General features: G+C 40.5%; 2 protein-coding genes across 3 annotated transcripts in view; one reads left to right on the top strand and one right to left on the bottom strand.

Annotated features, from left to right (window-relative positions):
* The window catches only part of NTS (neurotensin), a 29,198-nt gene extending 8,394 nt beyond the window's left edge, over positions 1–20,804 (bottom strand). The window contains exons 1-3 of the mRNA XM_026648826.1: positions 20,620–20,804; positions 8,691–8,770; positions 4,318–4,379 (exon numbers count right to left, since the gene is read on the bottom strand). Of these exons, the coding sequence (XP_026504611.1) occupies positions 4,318–4,379; positions 8,691–8,760 (132 nt within the window). The 5' untranslated portion in view covers positions 8,761–8,770; positions 20,620–20,804. The remainder of the gene's footprint in view (positions 1–4,317; positions 4,380–8,690; positions 8,771–20,619) is intronic.
* Positions 19,965–24,657, top strand: part of RASSF9 (Ras association domain family member 9) — a 40,212-nt gene continuing 35,519 nt past the window's right edge. Inside the window, exon 1 of one of the 2 annotated variants that reach the window (XM_024205351.3) lies at positions 19,965–20,481. In XM_024205351.3, coding sequence (XP_024061119.2) covers positions 20,435–20,481 — 47 coding nt within the window. In that variant the 5' untranslated portion in view covers positions 19,965–20,434. Of the gene's footprint in view, positions 20,482–20,938; positions 21,210–24,657 lie in introns of those variants that run through there. The other variant, XM_024205352.3, reaches the window with a different exon arrangement.

Genomic DNA, 24,657 nt, shown 5'->3' with positions numbered 1-24,657 from the left:
CCAGGTTCCCTCCAGTGGAGCCAGGAGCCTAGAGCTGGATCTCCTAGGGCTGCCAGGTTCCCTGCTGTGGAGCAGGCAGCCAAGACTGGGTTAGAGCCTAGCCTGGGTTAGAACCAGTGTTCCCAGGACATTCAGACTCCCAGCTCCACCTCAGGGAGCCTGACAGCCTTGGCATGGTACGGCTGTCTTTTGACAAAAACCTGCCTGACAGACAGAGTTTCATCGGAACCCTGCCTGGGATGCTACAAATTTGTCAAACCCAAACATCTTCTGCAGCACATTTCAGATTCAACAAATCAGCATTTTTTCCCCAACAAAACAGTTACATCACAAAATTTCCAACCAGTTTGAATTGTTTACTTAAAAGGAACACCTAGGGTAGCCTTTATTGTGTCTGGAACTGCTTTGAGTGTGGAGGACTAAAGCGGAATCTGCATTCCACTGAATGGATTTGTTACGTATCAACTTGTTTATCGCTGATTTTGGTTAAATAGTACCTCCGGAGGCCCTGTTGATGTAGTAATAATTTATATTGCACTGTGTGCATAGTATTAGCTGCTGGAACATGGAGAAATCTTGAATGTTACAAATTTTATAAAAATAACTTCATTTCAGCTCTTGCTTCTTATATCCTCTAACTCATCCTCAGCCAAACAGATTTTTTTCTTTAAATAGAACCTCAAAATAATGAATAAATTCAGATGATTTTGTGCCAGAGATAGCTAAAACAGAGGAAACTGGCTATAGAATTCTGGCGGTATACTACAGTGCTTGCAAGTCAACTAATATTTGGAGGTTGCTGCTCTGCAATGAGCTTTGTTTCATGACAGAGTACTCTCTTCCTCCAGGTAGTATGATTTTACTGCTTAGATTTTTCCTCCTTTTTCCATAGTGGAGGATGAAATAATTAAGCATATTCTGCAAATGGATATTCACATTAATTCAATGGAATATCAGGGCATACCTGTTATATCAGCAGTGCAAGACATGTCAGGTCTATAGGAAATACTTATCTATTCAGATTCTCATATGCCAGCTTCAGTGTAGTATTTGAGTGCCTCCCAGATACTTAAAAATAGAAATAACAATCTTCCTTTCTGTGTTGCTAAGCAGACAGGCTGAATTTTGTACCAACTGGAGCTTTTCCAAGGTGCATTGCTGTCCTTGCATATATGAGTTGCAGTTACCCAGGTTGGAGGTCATGAATGCATGGATAACTGAGGCCAGGGCTGTGTCTGGTAGGAGGGAGCTATGTCTTCTGGCCAGACACAGCTCATTGGCCTGCTAAACCTAGGGTTGTGAGTTCAATCCTTGAGGGGGCCACTTAGGGATCTGGGGCAAAAATCAGTACTTGGTTCTGCTAGTGAAGGCAGGGGGCTGGACTCAATGACCTTTCAAGGTCCCTTCCAGTTCTATGAGATAGGTATATCTCCATATATTATTATTATTGGTATAGATGGTAGTGAGCAGATTTTACAACTACAAATGCTGGGTATTGCTTATCTATCATACTATAGCAATGAGGTGTTGAAAAGGACCAAGATTGCTGACAAGTTTAATAGTCTGAGAGCAGGTCCCTCAATAGTGGGGAATATTATAGAGGAGGCATGTTCTTCAAAGTGACGACACTTCACCTCAGTCTTGTTTGGGTTCTGCTTTATCAGGTTATTCTTCATCCAGGTGCCAGTTTTAGCAAGGCACTGTTTATTCTATGTAAAGCAGATGAAGACCAAGATTACGTCTGCATACTGATGACACTTCAGGCTATGTTGTCTTCCTAGATCTCCAACAGGCTGAGTAAATGTTGAGCAAAACTGGAGAGAAACATGAGCCTTGTGGGATTCCATAGTTGAGAACTCTGGAAGTGGAGAAACTGTTGTAGAGAAAAGACCTAAACCATTTCAGGGAACTTCCATTTGCCCCAGGAACTTCTGTATCCCATCAGGGATGTGACACAAGTATTTGGTGATCAATAGAATCAAATGTTGAAGACAGGTCCAGCAGTAGGAGTTATGAGTATGGATGTCCTTCCCTTTTTTATGACCAGGAAGAAGCCATCCACCAGGCTGCCATGCTCTGGCTTGAAGCTTGACTAAGAGAGACCCAACCCACAGATGGTATTGAAGACTGGCTTTTGCTTGCTTAGAAAAGGGAGGAATAGACCCTGGGCAGTAGTTTGTGAAGTAAGTAGCATCTAGTGCAGACTATTGCATGTTCTATGATGGGTTGTAGATTCCCCTCATCAAAGAAGAGTCCTTTACTCTCTTACTATCCAGGAAGGCTAGGGCTTAGAATCACAGATAATTCTTGAGCTGTGAATCAGTTTAAAAAATTTGAGCACTAGGACATACTACACCATCAGAATGCCCTTGTTGAAAATATATTATGGACGTACCAGGAATGCCAGGCAATGTTAACGTGGTTGATAAACTACTTTGCTACAGTTGTACATCCAGACTTTCCAAAACAGGTTTGCTTTTTTCTCCAAGATGTGAGGGCCAACAAGATGATTAGAGATTGCTTGGTTAGACTGGCAACTCCGTATCACAGATGATTAGTGAGAAATAACAGTAGTTATTCTCCATTGGAATTAGATATGAGGTGGCAGATGACCAGACCTTCCTGAATTGAAACCTGTTAACTACTACACCTTCCATCCCAAAATGTGCCTCACATTCTTTTACACACTTAAAATAGTCACTAGACATTAGGTTTTAATCTGATGAATGCTGTAAACCCACACAAAGTGCATAATAAATGAATTGATTATCCCTCTAATTGGTGGAGTAGTGAAGACTCCCTTGCTGGAGTGGTGTTATCTCACGCAAACTACAAGTGACTTTTCGGGGGCTTCACTATACCTTACTTGGATGTCAAGAGAACATGCCCAATATGTCAAGGAGCCTGAGATTCACAATTATGTCACCACAAGTTAAGTTAGGGATGTTCCTATCACAAGTCCACTTGTTAAGACAGGCACAGTTGTTATTAGGTCACTTGAACTGTGTTTATGGATTATGCAGCCTTCTGGACAGAGGGAGGCCTAAACAGCAAGTTGCCTCACCCAATACTACACATACCAAAAATCAGCTATGATTCAATTTGGCACATTCCTAATCAGCCGTTACACAACTGTTTTAGTGTTTGTTGTGTGTCAGAGATGCGGGAGAGTGACAAGTGGTGAAATCTTGGCTCTATTAACATCAATAGTAAAACTCCCACTGACTTCATTGGAGCTAAGACTTCACCAAGAGTGTATTAGCCCTTTGGGACTCAGAGGAAGAATCCTTCTGACAGAATCCCACTCCTAAACTGGTCCCAGGAAAAGAATCCCCACTAATCTTTTCCCTACTTGACCAGCAGGAGTCAAGAAGCAGGTTTGTGTGACATCTGGGCCTTGTTACCTTGCTAATTGAGAATACAGAAATATAGGAATTACCATACTGGATCAAACTGAATAGCCATCTAGTCCATTCTCCTGTTTCCATTGACGCCTGGTATCAGGTGGTATCAGAAAGGGAGAGGGTGAGAAACCCTGAGGTGAGCAAATGTGGAATAACCAGCCCACAGGGGAACTTTCCATTAAAATGCAAAATGTTTTGACCACTCTTGTGAGAAGTGATAAAACATCCTATTTTAAAATAAATAAATAAATCATTTATCAGGGAAGAATGAAACATGCATATATTTCCCACTTAATTAAAGTTTTTGGCTGCTGCCTGTCAAATGTGTATGTTCTATTTTTGATACTTCACCTATGTGAAGCTGAGATCATTGAACCCTGCGTATTTGGAAAATAAATCTATGGCTGATTCTTTGGCCTCTCAGGAAGGAAACTATTTACTAGATATTTTTGTGACTATTTTTCTGATGTTCTTTACAATCACTAAAACTACTAGATTATTCCTAAACCAAAAACAACATCTGTTGGTAACAGATTTTGTCTTCTGAAAATATTAATTTTACACATATGTAGAAAAAGTACAATAGCATCTCATTTAGGCATTAATTCAAGATCAATTCAGATATAATCCTATTGGAAACACATTTTCTTCTGATAAATTTATATGAAAAACAACCTGAATAATTTAATGAAAGTACCAGCATTACAAGTGAGAGACACTTTAAAAGTGTTGATGTGACACAGAAAACTTAAACTTCCTTTGAACTAGAAGAAAATTTTGCACCAAAATAATGCCTTGCACTGAACTTTTATGTCTAGACTGTTATTACTTTGTGCAAAGACTTCCATGCTTGTAATGAGAATTCATGTGTTCCCTACAAGTCAGCTAAAGGGTAAAAAGAAAAAAGAATTACCTTTGATGTATACATATTGGTCAATAAATCTGCTTCTAACGCTTTCATTTCCTCTTCTGAATCTGGGAATAAATCAGAAACACATGTGTACTATTTCATCACAAATCAGAGTCATTTGATTTCAGAATATAGGCTTTAGGTATATCTCATAAAGAGCTCTTCAACTTAAATAATGGATAAAGGGCTAGTAGAGAATCTTCCTCTCTTAAAATATGATCCAGAAAGACTGACTGCAAGGGTCTTTTAGTACAAGTACAGCCTAGGTTAATGATGCATCTTATAAACAGTCACTCACCATCATACTAGGGTCTGATCCAAAGTCACTGAATTCAATGGAAAGATTCCCATTGACTTCAATGGGCTCTGAATCAGGCTCATAACCTATAGCCATTTCAGTAAAACAAAAATGTTGCCAAATCTCCTCATCCAATGTCAATATGATTTTTTTATCATCTGAACAAGCTTGTCTGTCACCTTTGCAAACTTTTAGACCCTGACTTTGTAGGTCTTTATCTTAAAAGGGACATTTCTTCATAATAGAGACAAAGTTTTAAGTAAAGTTTTTAAAAAATATGCATTAATAGTAGTTATATTTACTAGGCAAGACTCTAATTTTAGTTATACCAGTATAAATTCTGCTGACATCAGTGATTTCAGACCGATCAGAATTTGACCTGTTGACTTTTAACTGTGTGTGTGTGTGTGAGAGAGAGAGAGAGAGAGATTTAATGTAGTGGAAATAATTTCTTTCTACTAATTTAGTTGACCCTACATAGCGCAATATATTAGCAAGTCTTATGACTTATCTGATGGGGAAACGTTCTTTTAGAAGGATGAAGCACAATCAGAAAGAATTCTATTCTGCTGTGCACTGAATTGTGTGACAGAGATCTACTACTTTGCAAATATAGCAATCGTAACTCAAAGAGTATGGTAAATGTTTGGAGATCATTAAATACCTCTGTTGAAGGAAATTTTATTTTAATTGTTTTGTAGCTCCCTAAAAGCAACAGTAATTCAAAGCCAATCCATAAATGTATTTACTTAGACATAAAAAAAATAACTAACTTATCTGAGGCTCTAGGTGCCCTAACAAACATAACAATATATTGTAAATATCAGTTGCATTAACATGAGCAGTGTTTTTGTTGTTATTCAAGTGTTCTATAGAGTGGAATCTGTTGCCCATTTACATCCAGGTATGAGATCTACTGATGAAAAGTGCTATAGAAGAGATTTTTAAAAAAAAATTAATTCAATTATTTATTTATTTTGTTGCTACTGCTACCTTGCTAGTCATAGGAATGTAGGAGATAAGACTAGGGGGGGCCTGAATGATCATCCAATCCAGTCCCCAGCTACCGCAGGCAAGCCTAGGATATATTCCCATACATAAAAATAATCAAGCTTCATTTTAAAACTAGTTAGGCTGTTTGTCCCGACTACTCCTACTGGGAGACTGTTCCAGAACCTCACTCCTTTGGTTAGAAACCTTCTTTTACCCATTATTCTTGTGACACCATTGTCCTTTAGCTTAAATAGCTCTTCTCCCTCCCTGGTGTTTTCACCCCATGTATTTATAGAGGGTAATCATATCTCAGCTTTCATTTTGCTAAGCTAAACAAGACAAACTTTTTTAGCCTCCTCTTGAAAGATAGGTTCTTCATTCCCACTGATAACAGTAGTAGCCCTTCTCTGTACCAGTCATCAGCACAGTATCTTAGTACCTACCAAAAGTCCTGTTACTAGGATTCTGTCCTAGTTTACACTACAAAATACAGACTTAAAATAGAGCATAGAGAATGGCCAAGAGAGGTGGAATGCTGCACAGAATGCATAGGTGCTAAGAAATGTTTTGAATGAAGAGAGCAAGGGAGCTTGGTGTACCTTATTTGGGAGGCTATTCCAAGTGAAACAGGTGGCAAGGAGAGAAGCATGGATTCAAGAGCCAGTGAAAAAGACAATGGGAGGAGGCAAAAGAGACATGGGCAGACAGCACAGGGAGTGGGAAGCGGTGCAGGAGGAGTTGAGGGCAAGGATGCAATGGGGACAGAGTTATGGAGAGCTCTGAATACAAAAAGTTTGTTTTTATCATACTATATTGTTTAAGGGGGAAATGTACACACCTTTCTCTCCTCTGGCTGGTTCATACCTTAACTGGATTGAAATTCTGCACTTTGCTCATATATTTAAATTTTACAAGCAACATTTTCCCCTCAGAACAAACCATATTTTCAAAAGAAAATTAAAATACATGTTCTGTGTCTTAGCTAAAAACAGTGCAATGCTTTCCACATTGAGCTAATCTCTGTCCCAGGTCCACATTTTCATATTTTTAAGCAAAATAAATCATTTTAATTATGGTATGTCCCGCTTTCTTCATTATAGACCCAATCCAATGTCTATTGAAATCAATGGGAGACTTTCTATTAACTTTACTGGGCATTGGATCAGGTGCTACTGCAGGTGCTAGGATCTGATCCTGCATCACTGATGTTAACTGTCACCTTTTTTTTTTTGTAATGCTTTTTTAAGATCTATGCATGAAAAGTGCTACATAAAAACCAAGAATTATCATTATTCTCACTGCTTTGCTATTCTGTGAAACAGAGGAACTGATCCTGCTGCAAACAAGTTTACAGCAATATTCCTTTCTCTTTAAACAGGAGTAGGATCAGAGCCAAAGATCTAGTGTGTGTCAGGTTTTGCTTACACTTCTCACACTGTCAAATGCTAATACCTAGTTTACTAGTTATTCTCTTCAAAACATTTTTGTTAGTATTCCTTTAAGCTCTTGTTAGGGAATAATAGTTTATCATCTAGAACAATGCTAATGTGCTACCAATATAAAAGTTTAATCTAACGGACAGAGCCCGGTGCTCCTGAATACACTGTGAAATAGAATTCTGAAAGTTGAAATGTGAGGGTTATAATTTCTTTGGCCTGGTCCACACTACCCCCCCACTTCGGACTAAGGTACGCAAATTCAGCTACGTTAATAACGTAGCTGAATTCGAAGTACCTTAGTCCGAACTTACCGTGGGTCCAGACGCTGCAGGCAGGCTCCCCCGTCGATGCCGCGTACTCCTCTCGCCGAGCTGGAGTACCGGCGTCGACGGCGAGCAATTCCGGAATCGATCCGGGATCGATTTATCGCGTCTAGACAAGACGTGATAAATCGATCCCAGAACATCGATTGCCTGCCGTCGGACCCGGAGGTAAGTGTAGACGTACCCTTTGTGTATTATTTTTTACTTTACTAGCATTTCATAGAATCATAGGAATGTAGGGCCTCAAGGTCATCTAATCTATTTTCTCGCTTCATGATGAAGCAGGCAAGTAAGTACACCTAGACCCTACCTGACACTGTGAATATAGTATCATAAATCATGTTAATAAAGTATTAAGCTATTTTGTAATTTAACAAGTCTGTATTTTGAAATCTACTCTGCTGCATATGCATATGTGAGTGACTGTGTGGCTATAAAAGCCATTACATTTTTGTGTATAAACTTAGCTATGTCATTTTCCCAAAAGAAACTATAAACTAAACAAGTGTTACAGGTCATCTGTTATCCTCTGGCTATTTAAAGCAATTACACTTGGAGTAGAAAGTCACTTGAGTTTATCCTCCTATGGTGTGATTTGGTTTTGCATTGATGTAAATCTGCAGCTTTCTTTCCCCTTCAGATAATTTGGTAACGATTATTTTAACACTGCAGCTTCAGTTTTTGTATCTGCATCATTGATGGATATGAAATATGTATTTTAAGTACATGTATAGCCATTTTGGTTAGGATTTGTCAAGGCTTCATATGAGCTGTAGAAAAGATATTGCCTCGGATATTTGAGAGAACACCACAACATTCCATAGATCACAAATACTTTCAACATTTGTTACAAAGTGAATGGTCACATCTCATTATGCTTCTCAAGGGCTATTCTATAACTTTTTAAAAAATCTAATATTGATGCTGCGTGAAAGAGCAGGTGAATGTGAAGGGAGGAACTCATGGCAATGACAGAAAAACTGTCATTCAACACTTATCAGGGATGGTTTGTGTGTGTGTGTGTGTGTGTGTGTGTGTGTGTGAACATATATAAACCTTAGTCTAGAGTTAACTCACTGTGTTTCTTTTGATCTCATCTGAGGGGCTAGTACACATGTTAGCTCTTATCACCTGAAAATGACTAGTCAGATGTAAAACCTTTTTTTAAAAAAAAAGACTTCCACTCCTCCTGGGTTTAAATGCCCATCAGCCGAGGAACAATCTGATAACTAACCACAGAGACAGGTTTGGGGACAGGAGCAGAGAGCCCCCCACACCAATTCACAGCTTAGGAAGGAATCCTAAAAAAGTTTCAAAGCTTACCTGAGCACAGACTCCAGGAGGTGAAAGCCAGCAGGATCATGCACACCAGTTGAATTCTCATTCTTGCCATCTTCAGCCCTCTAGAAAGTAAAGTCCATAAATACTAAGAAGAAGAGATGAGAGAGACAGACACAGACAGAAAGAGAGAGAAAGTACACCTGCTTCTTTCCCTCGCTGCCTTGAGCGGACTTGTGAATGTCTGAACCATAAGGGGAGCCCTGGACCATTCCCTAAGTATATAAGCAGTGGGGTGATGTCACAAAAGTAGAGTGATTGTCTCTTAATGAATTACCCTCCCTTCGCCTCATCCTCCTCCACAGCCCCCGCCCCCAGATACTCAGTTCTGAGTGAAACTGACGCGATTCACTAATTGCGCTGCGCTGCTCCACACTCCTTGACGCACACAGAAATCAGTTCAGAAACGTTCTACATACGGAGCAACCCGGTGTTCGGCTCACCTGTTCTGTCATACACAAAGCAACCCGAAAGATAGGGCAGTTTTAGTTCTTTATGGGGAATAAGGTAAATGTGCGTGTGCATTAAAAAGGAGTGATCACCTGGCAATGAGATGCACTGTACAAGATGCAAGAAAGATGCTCTGGGAAAGGGAGCTATATTAAAAGGGCGAACATCTTACCCCAGTATCCCTTGAGATCACCCCATAATCATTTTACATACTTCCCCTCTGTAAATGTGTTGCCGAATTTTACTAATTGCTCGACAAACAATGCGAGGGAATAAAATGTATATTGATTTATATGGAACCGATGTTTTGTGCCATCAAAGGTTGGTGGGGGGGCGGGGGTTATGTATATTTTCCATAGATTTTTTTTTTTAATTTAGGACACACTAATAGCTAGACTTTAGGCTATTTCGTGTGTCCTAAATTATATAGTATACATATATAATGTCTGAAAGTTTAAGTGTGCTATAGGGTAATGAAAAATATTCCTATGATATAGGAATTATATTTTGGCACCAGTGTTGCACAATATTGATAGGGATTTCCCCGCAGTCCCACTCTCCAGGACATAATGAGAACAGATTCTAGGTGGGTAAAAACTGTGGTATATACATTTTTAAAAAAACGACATACAGACAGTACAAATGTATGCGGTTCAAGTGATACGATATTTTGTGTAGCTGCTTTCTTTAAACTGGAGCTGAGGTGTTTCGTTTTGGCTGGTGTCTTTGCTTCCATAAGGGGGCGCAATGGAAGTATGAGAAAAATCACTCTCCCGCTATTGGTATTCAAGCTTTAAGATCCTTATAGAAAACTCAGAGCTATATTGACTTGAGTTAATAGAGCCTCCTATTGTATGCAAACTGGATTGGTGAAGTATTTCTCATTTGTGTTTACATTCTTTTCCTATAATTTTTATCCATCACTATAAATGTAAAGAATATTTGAAGCAGTGGAAGGGTGCATTGAGGTGAAATGCTACAGAATCGCATTAGCCCGGAGCACATTATTTCTTTACAATGTGACTTTTCTCAAAGACAAATGTTCCATCTACTGAAGGCAGAGAATGCATATATTACAGTGCAGCATATTTTGATCTGTGGGGATTTATTTAAGGACTGGTACACGAAGTCCACATGCCAGCAACACACTCATTGAATGATTGCTTCTCAAACGATGATTGCGCAGCACTGAAGAGGAAATCGTTTCCTTTAAAAGCAAAGGCAATGACAGTGATCAATTATATCCTTCTCTCCACGTGCTACACACTTCTACATACTGTTGAAATATATTCCATGTAGTTAAAAAATACACCATATTTAAAACATCCTGCCACCCAAGGCAGCCTTAGGTCAGACTTCTTCTGTATGGATTCCCGTTTTGCACCACTGTAAAGTTTTTTGTACTGTTGTCACACATGGATAAATATGAAGAAACATACCCCAAGTTAGTTCTTGGATTATTGTTGGCACTTTAACCCAAACCTATTATTGAAAGCTTTTTCTTTCCTGTAATTCTGGCTTACTAAGCAAGGATGGTTTTTTGAAATAAAGCTTTCCTATTTTCCTATTTTTTCATTCATATTATGGTTACAGAGGATCACAACTACACACAGGATAAAGACCAATCGTTAACTAATTTTACTCCCTGGGTGTGCTGTTTCTTTTCAGAAAGTTCTGTGAATAGGAATCATATCTAGTGTCTACTCTCTGCATGGGTTTCTCCAACAGTATAATCCCCATATTCTTACATAACTGAAATGTACAGTGATGGTGAGGGGGGGGTTCCCCCAGTGAGTCAGTGAGTGTCAGTTTTACTGCCACTAAAAGAGGTGATCATCTAGTTTTTATCCTGGTTCTCTCTGGATTGTAAATCCCCAGGGAATAATTTAGGGTTCTGTTATGCTATAACCTTTCTGAGTCCTACCTCTGTTTTTATCCCACTACTAGCAAATAATCAGGCATGAACACTAAAGTAGTTCAAAATCTCTTTTGCTTCCACATTCCCTCTTCAGTACTCATCTGTACCTTCTAGACATATCATTTTCAAATTTACTGGGGTCAGGAACCATTGATCCAGCCCCCTGGAGTAGTTTTCTTTTGTTCTAAATGAGATTGAACAGTCTGTTCTTTTCCCGTTGCTCCTTTGTTTCCTTTCCTCCAGCTTCTTGCTATGTCTGCAGCTTTCCCCTACTGTTACATTAAGATGTGGTAGAGTGGGAATAGTAAACATTTTAATAACTGAATCTCAAAATCAGTTATTTTCATTCCTAGGTCTTTCCTGTTTGGAAGTGTTTCTTTCATTTGCAGAAGAAATTGCCCTGGGAAGGCTTTCTAGGAGGTAATTGTTTCTCTTTCTGTAAGGTTCACTTCATTCATTTTTTAAAAAAATATCTCTGACCCACATAACCTAGGGAAAATACGTACAGCCCCTCAAACATGTCAGCTAGGGTGGGGATGTTGTCATATCAGACAACATTCAGACTGTGGTCTGCACAGCACTCTGAGGCCCACACACCACCTTCTCTCACAGTGGCAAAAAGCAGCTGCAGGTAATCAAACAGTGGTGCTTCCTATTAGATGTAGTCCAATAAAAGAACAAACAAACGAACCTCTATGCACCCTGTGTATCTGCTTTGTCTTTTGTATCTGTAAATACAGCTGCAATCAGTTCTGTGGATGACACCAAATATGATGGAGTTAGTAGCTATAGAGAAGAGAACCAAACTGCTAAATGTGCTGGAGTGAGAGTAGCAGAAGCTACAGGTAAATGAGAGGAGAATAAGTATCAAATAATTGGTAAAGTCTTCCACCCAGGGAGCAGAAATAATTAGACAGATGCAAAATGGGGAGAAATGCACCCAGCTGCATTCATCTCATTAAAGCAGGTTTATTTTCATATTATCTGTTTGACAGTGTCCTATGACATTGTTTGGAACCAAGCTCTGCAGGTGCTACAAGGAAAGTGTGGAATCCTGAATTTCATAGAGGAGTTACCCCTCCCCCTGCAGAAGCGGGAGCAAGGCCTCCCCTCAAACTTGGGGGCATTGTGACTTCAATGGAATCACATCTGTGTAACCTTCTCTGGTTATGGTCCATGGGTCTGAACAGAAGATGATGGCTGTTCCCTTCCAACCAGCCTCTTCCATGCCACGGCTCTGCTCAGTGTCCTGCCCCCAGGGCCGGCTCCAGCATTTTTGCTGCCCCAAGCAAAAAAAAAAAAAGCCGCGATCGGCGGTGGCAATTGGGGAAAAAAAAAAAGCCACAATCAGCGGCGGCAGTTCAGCAGCAGGTCCTTCGCTCCTAGAGGGAGTGAGGGACCTGCCGCCCCCGAATTGCCTCAGGTGCCGCCCCTCTCCCTTGGCCACCCCAAGTATCTGCTTGTTAAACTGGTGCCTGGAGCCAGCCCTGCCTGCCCCTCCCCCATTGTGGACCCTGGTCTGCACTGAAAAAGCTCCACCGGGTCTGGAGGAAGAGAGAATGGTCCCACTGAGGCAGCAGAGCCCCTTTCTGGATAGAAGGGGTGAGATCTCCACATGGAGGTGTCCTTCACTCAGAGATCAAATGAACGTTGTAAAATTTGAGTTCAGAGTGCCAGTAAAGGACAATTAAATGTTTTCAAGGGTTTTGGGGGGATCTTTTTTTGGAGGGGGGATAGTGAGGGAGGGGAAGGTTGGCATCCTTGATTCACTGGTTGGAAAAATTCACCTATTTTCTTTAGCTTCCATCTCAGAGTTTCCTAGAGAACTGTCCATTCAGGACTGCATTTCTTCCACCCCCATAATTACATATTTTCCAAAATAACCTCAGTGAATTTACCTTTCAATTGCCTCCAGTATCCATGATATAGCCACTAAAACATGCACTGTTTTTTTTATTTAAATGTAATTAGATGACATCAGTACAGAATATATGTATATATGTGTGTGTGGGTGAGGAGGAGTGGATAATATCTTTGCCGTATACCACCGTATATACATACATTCCCCTGTCCTCCCCAACCCCAACAGGTCATGCTTTGATACTGTTTGGTAAACTGAAACAGTTTCAGAGTGAAAAACTGTTACTTTAACTTAACAGAACTCTTAAATTGTTGTTGGATTGAACAGATGAGAATGATCATCTGCAGTTCTTGGGAAGGAGAAATTAAATCTGCCTGAATTCAGTCGCGTGAATTCCACTCTTTCCCAGGGTATTCAGACATGCATGTAGATATGCCTCAGTTTCCCCTCACATATGATAATCGTAGGTAACATGCGCTGTCTCATATGGCATTGGTTAAATTGTATCACTTCAGGAGGAACTGGAGGGCACATTGTGAAAGTTTTGAATACACTATACTTTGTCTCTCCTGCTACCTTCGTAAGTCTCTCAGATAATTGTGCTGTTATTTTCTTTGTATCTGAGAGACAATTTCACTTCAGCTAGTTATTTAAACATCAGAGAGCTGTGGAAAGATTTTTGAGCTAAAAATACTAAGGAATATTTCATCTGTGCACAATAGAAATGCAGCATGTCTCTATTGCTGGAAAGAAATGTTCTCAGATCAGTAAGATTATGCTGAGATCTTCAGCTTGGACAGACCAATATGTTCTCAACCAGGGATGGCCATCATGTTTCAGGGGCCTCAATCATGCCCCTTTCTTTATGCTAGCTATATGGAGAGTCCCAAAACTTATGGAAGGGGGCTCCCAAATTTTTTTATTGTAACTAGGGGTCACAGTATGGATAAACTTGGGAACCACTGATTTGATTTAGTTAATCTTTTTCCTTTACTTAATTTAATAGCTCTTTTTTCATGCCCATTCTTCTTTCTACTCCTTTGCCATAGCAGGCAGAAGTACTAACACCCATGGATTCAGCACCTATGCATGAATGAATGTAAAGCATTCAAGAAAATCTTTAGGGATTAAAAAGCAAACATTACAGTACAGACAATTTGGTAATAAGAAAACGTCACAACAGCAAATATGAGAAAACAATCATTTGCAACATAGATAACTTAAGTAGAAACCCAATGGATACAGAAATGAAAGCATCACTCTTGAAAATAGAATATTGCTTTGCATAATAATAATCATCATATTTTGCATTTACATAGAACCTTTCAATAAAAGAGTTCAATGCTTTACATACATCAATTAATCAAGGCCACATCTACTTGAGGAGCACTTTACCAGCATAGGAATACCAGTATACTATACTGGCAATGCAGTCCTAGTGTGGACAGAGCTTATATCAACAAACCTTTTACCTGGATAGTTTATTCCACCCCCATCCACCTGAGTGAAACAAGCTACACTGGTAAAAGAAATTGATTGACCAGGGTGGGTGCAGGATCAGACTGCAAGTGAATTGCCCAAAGTAATGTGGCAAGTCAGTGGCAGAGTACGGAATAGAGTGAAGGAGTGCTCCTGACTCCCACATTCCCGTGTTCTAATCACTGCACAGTATAGCCCCAGTCCTGAAAACATTTGCACACAGTCTTAATTCTAAACACAGGTGTAGTCCTGTGCATTTCAATAGCAGTACTCAAGTGCTTAAAATGAAAAGTAGATATATGTGTTTGCAGAACTAGAGCAAACTTTAAAATAGGAAATGACAGTATTCAAATAAATGACGTTTATGAGTGTGATGATGATGATATTGTCCAGATAAGCATTGGCTGAATTATTTATTATGAGCACTTTATATGAAGAATTCTGGCCTTTCTTCTGTTTGTGAACCATTTGCAAATTGATCTGGATTTCTCTGAATGTGTTATTCATATATGCAGTGTTGTAGCCATGTGGTCCCAGCATATTAGAACAACAAGGTGGGTGAGGTAATAGCTTTTATTGGACCAACTTCTGTTGGTGAGTGAGAAGAAGAAGAGCTCTCTGTAAGCTCGAAAGCTTGTCTTTCTCGCCAAAAGAAACTGGTCCAATAAAAGATTACATCACTCACCTTGTCTCTTTGTTATTTATAAGTATTCACTAAATAGCTTCTGTGAACAAGTGTTCACACACTATTAACTTTCAGTATTCATGGTAGGTGATTAGTCATCTAATTTATATAGCATTTTCTACTCCTGACTAAGATATAAGTTTTCTTTTTTGTTATATTTTAAATTCACCTCTAGTACCAATTTTTAGACAATACATTATTCTTGCCAAATCTGTGAAGATGATGTGATTTGTAAACATTTTCCTAAATAAACTGGTGGCTGTCCACATGCTTTCTAATGATTTGATCAATAATTTCTGCTGCCACTACATTTTTTTTAGCTGAAAGAGAAAATAACAACTTTTTAAAATCTTTTCAACTAGTTCTATTGAATGAATAATATGACCCAATGAATAACAGCAAATTGGATAATATCGAGTAATCACTGTAATATCTGAGCTCCTTCTAATCCTGCACTAAGCAGAATGATTGACATTTGTCTTACTTACTTGTGAAAATATTTACATGGTTTTGTCCTATTAGATCAGCTATAGACCAGATGAAAGTTGCATAAGATTTTCGATGCATCTTGAGGAAATGGACAATTACCTCCACAAATTAGAAAAGCTTTATAAAGTGAACTGTTGAATTAAACAATTAGGGCTGAGTTGTAGCTGTTGATTGCATCAAGACACTTCTGTAGTAAGATGAGGCCTGAACCGACAATGTATTAAAATTCAGTGTAGTGAAGTGCACCTAAAAGTATCTCAGGCAGAGGCTCATATTTCCGTTGTGTTATAATTGTAACTATTCAATTTAAATTCCATATGACTCTACTGATTTCAGGGTTGTGCGTAGCCTTCCACTTGATCAGTACCATCTCACAAACAGAATTTCTTTATAAAGAGGAAATTAATGCATCATAAAATACATTAAATCCTTAGCCTCTTTATATGCACAAAGCAAGACAATCCTACATTGAAACAGTTACTATATCCTTCTTTCACTTCACTTTACATAAAATTAAAAGAGCTTCCTCAACAGGAATCTCCATATGATATAATACCTGGACAGAAATAAATTCATATGCAGAGTGTATTCATGCATCCTTTTCATTGAAGCTAATAGGGGTGTTGCCTGAGCAAGGAGTGAAGGATCAGGGCCTTAAAATACAAGTGAATGACTGTAAATAAGTTAGAAAATCTGACCTCCAATGCAGTGAAACAGACAGTAGTGTTTTGACTCTACTGTTCTAAAAGTTTCGAGGTCAGTTGATAACAGCACAGCCAAGGGCATTTCTGTCTCTCATAATACCTGGCAAGTGGATTTCTCATATGGAACAGCTGGCCCTAAGAAGAGCATAAAGCAAATTATGTAGCACCACATACAACTCAGACACAGAAATTAGAGATTGACAAGACTGAATAGGTCATATCTAGTTCATCTTCTTGTCAGTGAAGGATTGATCCCTGCAGCATATTTTCTAGTGATTTGTCTAGTCTAGTTAGGCTCTGGTGACTTAGACACTTTTGAAAATATACCCTAAAACTAAGGGCAGGTCTGCACTTAAAACACTGCAGTGGTGCAGCTGTGCTGCTATAGTGCTTCAATGAAGACACCACTAAACCAACAGGGGAGCTTCTTCCATAGGTGTAATTTAATCCACCTCTGCTAGAGTTGGTAGCTATGTCAAAGGGAGAAGCTCTTCCATCGGCATAGCACTGTCTACACTGAGGTTTAGGTTGGGATAACTCCGTTGCTCACGGGTGTGGATTTTTCACACTCTGAGCAACATAGTTATACCCATGTATGTTTGTAATGTAGAGCAGGCCTAAGTTCCATTAACATTCCATGAGAGGCTCCTAAGTGATGTGGGTGCTTTTGAATTTTTTTTTCTTTAATGTCCTAAGCCAGTGGTGGGCAACCTGTGGGCCGCACGTGGCCCATCAGGGTAATCCACTGACGGGCTGTGAGACAGTTTGTTTACATTGACCATCTTCAGGCACAGCTGCCCGCAGCTCCCAGTGGCCGCGGTATGCCATTCCCAGCCAATGGGAGCTCCGGGGAAGCGTTGGCCAGCACGTCCCTGGCCCACTGGGAGCAGGGCTTCAGACTCCAGCCCCAGGATCACCTCTCCCCATGCTGCCCCTGGCCCCTGCTGCCTCCTCCAGCCCCCAGCTGTACAGCCGGACCCCAGGCTCCAGCTCCTCACTCCCACCTTCCCCCATCACCGGACCACCACTGCCTCCTCCAGTTCCCTTTAAGCCCTGGGTCTCCTGACTCCTAACCCACCTCCCCATCCAGAGTTTTATTTGTCCCCCAGCTTGCTGTGAAACGTAATATGTACAAATATCACCTTTCACAGCAGCTACCAAGTCTAAAAAAAAATAACAACAAAAAAAGCAAAACATACAATGTACCTTTTGTGTTTCTATTCTGTTTAGGTCCAGTAAAGAATAGAGACACCAGTACACTATTTTTATTACTGAGTCTGCAAAAAAACCCTACATAAATAAATTACAATGATTTGGACATGTATATGTGCATATTTATTTGTTTTTCCTAAAGTTAATTAAGTATTTTAAGAAAAACTGTCGGAGTGGCCACCAGCAAGAGTTGGTGGCTGTACTCTGAGGCCACCAAAAAATTCCTTGTGAGAACCCCTGATAGGTATTATTTTGTTGATATAAAGGTCTATTTATATATATATATATATATATATAAATAAAATCCTGCTAAGTTTTTTGTCTTTAGTGATATCTTGTGACAATGAGTTCCATGGGTTAATTGTACATTGTGTGAAAAAACTATTTCTTTTTATCACTTTGAAATTTGTTTCCTTTCAGTTTCATTGTATGTTTCCTCTTCTTGCATTTTAGAAAGTCTATTGAAACTCCCATCTCATTTGGTACTTTGTATACCTATCATGACCCCTCTTACTTGACTCCTCTCTAAAGTAAACTATACAGATATTTTCAGTCTCATTTCAGAAAGAGTGCAAAGGGTAAGTATGTTATTTCAAACTTGGATAGAAATGTACAGTTGTTATTGCAGGAGTCTTTCCTAAAATTCATGCCATTAAAATGAAAATGGAAACTTTAGAGGTTTGCACAATGAAGTGTGTGTATATAAAATTTACCCTGAAGATTTATTTTTAAATCTGCTTTTTGATTAAGCATTAAGTTTCCTGAGGCCCATCCATATGATTAAGTTTATCTGGCAATTGCAGGTAAATAAAGGAACAAGTAGGCCACTACATCACACCGTACTTTAATAGTTACAATCAATTAATACTGTGAGGTGATAGCTGATTAATTTGGAAGTGTAAGAACAGCTGTAGATGTTGTCCAATTCCCATTTATCTTTGTAATGAGGAGAAAAGTAAGTGAGCAATATTAGGATGGTTCACATTGTAATATGCAGCAGATAAAGCTATTTAATGTTACCTTTGCCAACAAGGGAGAGGGAAGGAAAAATCCCTTTATTTTAATACCTATTTTACTCTGAGAAATTCTCAGCAGCGGAATAGCAATTCTGTGCCAAGACTGTCTTGCAAACATCTCAGGGGGTTTGGAAGATATTTGCCACCATTTAAAGGTGAGGAAATCCCCACCTACAGCATATAAACCCTGACCCAAAAAGACTCCCATTGATTTCAGTGGGTTTTGGATCAGGCATATAATACCCAAAGCAGATCCTGCTTCATGAAACCTCCCTTGGCAGCAGCCTCAGGAATCTGAGAGATTTGTGTGTGTGTGTTAATTTAACCCACCCAAACAAGCTGTGACTCCAGTTCCTCTCTTTGTAGTCACAGCTCAGGGAGTTTACAGACATGGGATTGAACTGAAAGTATGTGGGGCATTCCCAGGGCTGCCAGTAATAAGTAACCCATGGAATGGGCTCTAGCTTTGTTTAATTGCAGGCTGATGTGACCATCTCTGCTTAGGGAAAGGGGGTATTTTATTCCAATGTCAAAAACGACAAAGCCCCTTCTAGATAAACCCATCACTCAACCTGTTACTCCTCTTGTTTAATACAAACACCAGCAGAGGTGGGACAAGGCTAAATTCAGGATGCCTGATTAACCATTACACCTACAGTTTGGTATAGCCATTTGCAGTGGTATAAAGTGAGTGTAAAATGCAATGAACTCACAATAGAAACATTTTACACCTACTCTGTAATGGTGCAAATAACTGTACAAGCTACAGGGCAAAGGTTCATTCTCCCCTGCCCCCAGTACCCTCCACCATCAGTTCCCTATTTATATGCCTTTCTGCTTTAATGGGTCTGCCTTTCTGCACTGTAATTCCCAGCCAAAGCCCATTGAAGTTAATGGGACCCATGTTTTCCCTTTCAAAAGCTTTATTACTAATCCTCTTTATGCATTAGTGCCCCGGATTTTGGAGCAAACAACAACTTTAACACATGCTCACTTCTCCTTTAACAAAGCCAGCCAAAAAAAATATACCATGTTGGAGTGTGCAATGAGGTATTGCATTGTCCCTTTCTATTCTTCTAGCCACTCTCCCTTCCTAACAGCCCCATTTTATGGCCCGATTTTCAAAGGTGCTGAGGACCTACAGTTCTCAGTGGCTTCAGCTAGAATTGGGGGTTCTCAGCACTTTTGAAAATCAGGCCCTCTTGGGAAGTGTTATGAAGCCACAGGTGGCTGCTGAGTGAGGTTTGCAGACTAAACTCTCTAAAGGTTTATATGCACCTAGCAAAGTATCAAATGTTTACCTAAAAGTAGAGGGGCCAGAGAGGTAGTAGCTGTGACTTACTTTGTCACTTCGACTGTTGCTACACCCTGTAATGAGAAGCAGCTATAGTTTAATCTGTAAGGAAGGTTATTGTTATGCACTAGAACTGGTGGAACAACTGTTGTCTGCCCTTCATTAAGGCTTGTGTTTAGCTGCTCGACTTGACTTTAAGTGGCTGGAACTTGGCGGAGAAAGTTTGAATCCTTCTGTTGTGTGTTCTTGCCTAGCTCCCTCCTGGAGTCAAATCCCCTTTTTCCCTTTGTTGATCGGTGCCTTGGCGGCTGGCAAGGCTGAAAGTTTAGCAAGTTCTGCAAATAACTTCACATCACAATAGAAAGTGGTTTTTTTTTTTTTTTTTCCTTTTTCCTGCTCATAAACGCCTCCTTGAAGATTGCAGCTGGGCAGGACTCCAAAGGTGCAGCAGCAACAACAAACCAGTAGTTCAGAGTTAGCAAATTGCACAACTTCCAGCTCATCGCTACGCTGGGTGACTACTAACAAGCTGAAGGAGGTGAGGGGAAAGAGGGGGAGGAAAGAACACCCCAGCCTTGGGTTTGGACGCGTTGATGTGGTGGTTCAGCCGCTGGAGTGGCTATGGCTCCCTTTGGAAGGAATCTATTAAAGACCCGGCACAAAAGCAGGTAAAGTATGCGTGTGCGCGCGGGGGGGGGGGGGGGGGGGGTTGGGGTGTTTTTTGTGGGGGGGGGGTGCTTGGGGGGGGGGGGGAGTAATGTTGTTGGGAAAAGTTGAACCCCCCTGAAACTGACTTAGAAACTTACCTACCGGCTCGTGAGTCAGTTTAACGTGTTGGAGGGATATTGATCCGCGTGTGCAAGTGATGCGTGTCCTTACTCCGATCTGTGCATATTTCGCCCCTTAAAATCCCGGGCAACACTTTTAGTAGAAAGGGCAAGCTCTAATTTAACAGATTCCCTAGCCTTGGGTGCCCTCCGTGCTCCCAGCCCAGCCAGGTTGTTTAAAGTCTCGGGCACCTCGTTTGTAGCAGGCTGCAGATTAATAGGAGTGCAAAGGAATGATTGAAATCCGGATGTTAATGCTGCCATGCGTGGTGGTAACTAATTGCAGCCAGGGTAATAGGGCCCCTTATCAAGGCTGGAAAAAAAAGTATCCGGACCCTCTCTCGCACCAGGGCGTTCTTCTTGCTACTAGAACTTCGGAATCAGTGGGAACTGAGTTGGTTAATTGAAACCGGTGTGTTGCTGCATCGACTTTGAGACTCTACTCTGGGGAGATCTGTCTCCCTCCTCCCCACCCCGCACCAACTTTTTCCGAAGTTTGCCTGGATGTAGGAACTGGGTCCTGAAAACTTCCAAGAATCCCTTCCGTTTCTTACCACATCCCTTTAATTGTAAGTTTGGGGTGAGGACGGGGGGAGGTAGCATGGTGAATCGAATGTGTTATGTGTGGAATTGAGAGGCTTTTAGTGTCCCTATCCCGCGCTCGGAATTTGGGACTCTCTTTTTGCCAAGAAAACTGTTGCCGATAAACTGTGATAGCCCAAATTCGCTGCTGCGAGCTCTTATCCTACAGGTTGATTTTGGCGGCTCCCCCTAATCAGACTTGCTTCTACACGCCAGCTGCATAGACTGGAAAGGGAACTAAATTTGCGCGGTATGAGATTATGTAATTATTTTGAAGTGCTAATATGGCACTAAAGTTTTAAGTGCAAGTTTTCATGGAGAGAACTTGCTATTTCAGTCTCGAGTTTCTAATGGCTCAACAAGTCTAGCTAATGCTATGCATAACTCGGTCACTAAAACGCTGGCTGTAAAAGCCTCTGTTGTTATCTTTACTTCATGTTATCCTGCATTTGGAATTTCGTTCATAGTGATCCCGATCCCCTTCCTAGTGAGCAGGATTGGGCATAAATTTGAGGGTATTTGTAGTTCCATAAACTTACTTCAGAGAAAGTTGTTTTTCTTTTTTTGTTCATTGTTTCCATGCACAGTTATGCCAAAGATTTATACTGAGATTGTGCATACATTTTAGTGAATTATTAATTCAACAAATTAATGAAAGCAAATCACTCCATCAGTTAGGGCCTTCATGAACAATATTATGTTATTTTAGAATCACTAATAGCATGGGATACTGCCCACAAAAGCGCATGGGAACAGGACTGTAATTAGTATTTTTCATAAGGGCATTCCACCTTTAGACCTTCTGGAAAGGTTAATATACTATTTAAGACCAAACCAAATATATAGAAAATTTTCCTGTATTTTCCTGATACTTTTTAAAAAAGAATTGTATTATATTTTTGGGGGAGACGGTTGGGAGATGTCCAGTTAATCTTCACGCCAGATTCCAACACTGAAAAGGAGGGTGAAGAGATAAGCACAGATATAGGTAGGGGTAAGGGATTGGACATAAGAAGGAGGGGGCGGATGGACAGTACGGGGTCCATACCAAATTGCATAACTAATGGGAGAAAGGATAAACAGCATACAGTAAGATATTTATACACCAATGCAAGAAGCCTAGGTAACAAAATGGAGGAATTGGAGCTCCTGGTCCAAGAAATGAAACCGGATATCATAGGAATAACCGAAACGTGGTGGAACGGTAGTCATGACTGGAGTACAGGTATGGAAGGGTATGTGCTGTTTAGGAATGACCGGAACAAAGGTAAAGGTGCGGGAGTGGCATTGTATGTCACTAATGAGGTAAACTGTGAAGAAATAATAACTGATGGAATGGATAAGATGGAGTCTGTCTGGCAATAATTACACTGGATAAAAGAACTACTAGAGCCTCCCCTGGGATAGTGCTTGGGGTGTGCTATAGACCGCCAGGATCTAGCCTGGATGCGGACAGAGAACTATTTAATGTTTTTAGGGAAGTAAAAACTAATAAGAACTGTGTAATCATGGGGGACTTTAACTTCCCAGATATAGATTGGGGAACAAATGCTAGTAACAATAATAGGGCTCAGATGTTCCTAGACATGCTAGCAGATGAATTCCTTCATCAAGTAGTAACTGAACCGACAAGGGGGGATGCCATTTTAGATTTGGTGCTGGTGAATAATGAGGACCTCGTTGAGGAAATGGTTGTAGGGGACAACCTTGGCTCGAGTGACCATGAGCTAATTCAGTTTAAACTAAATGGAAGGATTAACAGAATTAAAACTGTGACTAAGGTTTACAATTTCAAAAAAGCCAACTTTAATGAATTAAGGCAACTACTTAGGGAAGTGGATTGGGCTAACATACTTAGGGATCTAGAGGCAGATGGCGCCTGGGATTATTTCAAGTTGAAGTTGCACGAGCTGTCCGAGGCCTGTATCCCGAGAAAGGGAAAACGGTTAGTAGGCAGGAGATTTAGACCTAGTTGGATGAGCGAGCGTCTCAAAGGGGCGATTAAGAAAAAACAGCATACAAAGAATGGAAGAGGGGAGGGATCAGCAAGGAAACCTACCTTATTGAGGTCCAAGCATGTAGAGATGCAGTGAGAAAGGCCAAAAGCCGTGTAGAGTTGGACCTTGCGAGGGGAATTAAAACCAATAGTAAGAGGTTTTATAGCCATATAAATAGGAAGAAAACAAAGAAAGAGGAAGTGGGACCGCTGAAGAATGTAGATGGAGTGGAGATTAAGGATAATCTAGGCATGGCACAATATCTAAATGAATATTTTGCATCGGTCTTTAATAAGGCTAATGGAGGGCTTAGGAATAGAGGCAGCAGGACAGAAGGGAACAAAGGATCGGGGGTTGACATTACCGTATCAGAGGTGCAAGCCAAACTTGAACAGCTAAACGGGACTAAATCGGGCGGACCGGATGATCTTCATCCTAGAATATTGAAGGAACTGGCGCAAGAAATTGCAAGCCCCTTAGCGATAATTTTTAATGAATCTGTAAACTCGGGAGTGGTACCGTTGGACTGGAAAATAGCTAATGTGGTTCCTATTTTCAAGAAAGGGAAAAAAAGTGACCCGGGTAACTACAGGCCTGTTAGTTTAACATCTGTAGTATGCAAGGTCTTGGAAAAAATTTTGAAGGAGAAAGTAGTTAAGGACCTTGAGGTGAATGGCAATTGGGACAAATTACAACATGGGTTTACAAAAGGCAGATCGTGCCAAACCAACCTGATCTCCTTCTTTGAGAAAGTAACAGACTTTCTAGATAAAGGAAATGCGGTGGATCTAATATACCTCGATTTTAGTAAAGCGTTTGATACTGTACCGCATGAGGAATTATTGGTTAAATTAGAAAAGATGGGGATCGATATGAAAATCCAGAGGTGGATAAAGAACTGGTTAAAGGGGAGACTGCAGCGGGTAGTACTGAAAGGTGAACTGTCAGGTTGGAGGGAGGTCACCAGTGGGGTTCCTCAAGGTTCAGTTTTGGGTCCGATTTTATTTAATCTATTTATTACTGACCTCGGAACAGAATGTAGGAGTGGGCTGATAAAGTTTGCGGATGACACAAAGTTGGGAGGTATTGCCAATTCGGAGAAGGATCGGGATATCCTGCAGGGAGACTTGGATGACCTTGTAAATTGGAGTAATAGTAACAGAATGAAATTTAATAGTGAGAAGTGTAAGGTGATGCATTTAGGGATGACTAACAAGAATTTTAGTTATAAGCTGGGGACGCATCTGTTGGAAGTAACGGAGGAGGAGGAGAAGGACCTCGGAGTCCTGATTGACCGCAGGATGACTATGAGTCGGCAATGTGACGTGGCTGTGGAAAAAGCTAATGCGATCTTGGGATGCATTAGGCGAGGTATTTCTAGTAGGGACAAGGAGGTGCTGCTTCCGTTATACAAGGCGCTGGTGAGACCTCATTTGGA

This window comes from Terrapene carolina, unplaced genomic scaffold, assembly GCF_002925995.2.
Source record: "Terrapene carolina triunguis isolate 2854851 unplaced genomic scaffold, T_m_triunguis-2.0 Scaffold68, whole genome shotgun sequence".
Classification (NCBI taxonomy): domain Eukaryota; kingdom Metazoa; phylum Chordata; order Testudines; family Emydidae; genus Terrapene; species Terrapene triunguis.
Note: the sequence above shows the minus strand (reverse complement) of the source record. Positions and strands in the feature narration are given on the sequence as shown.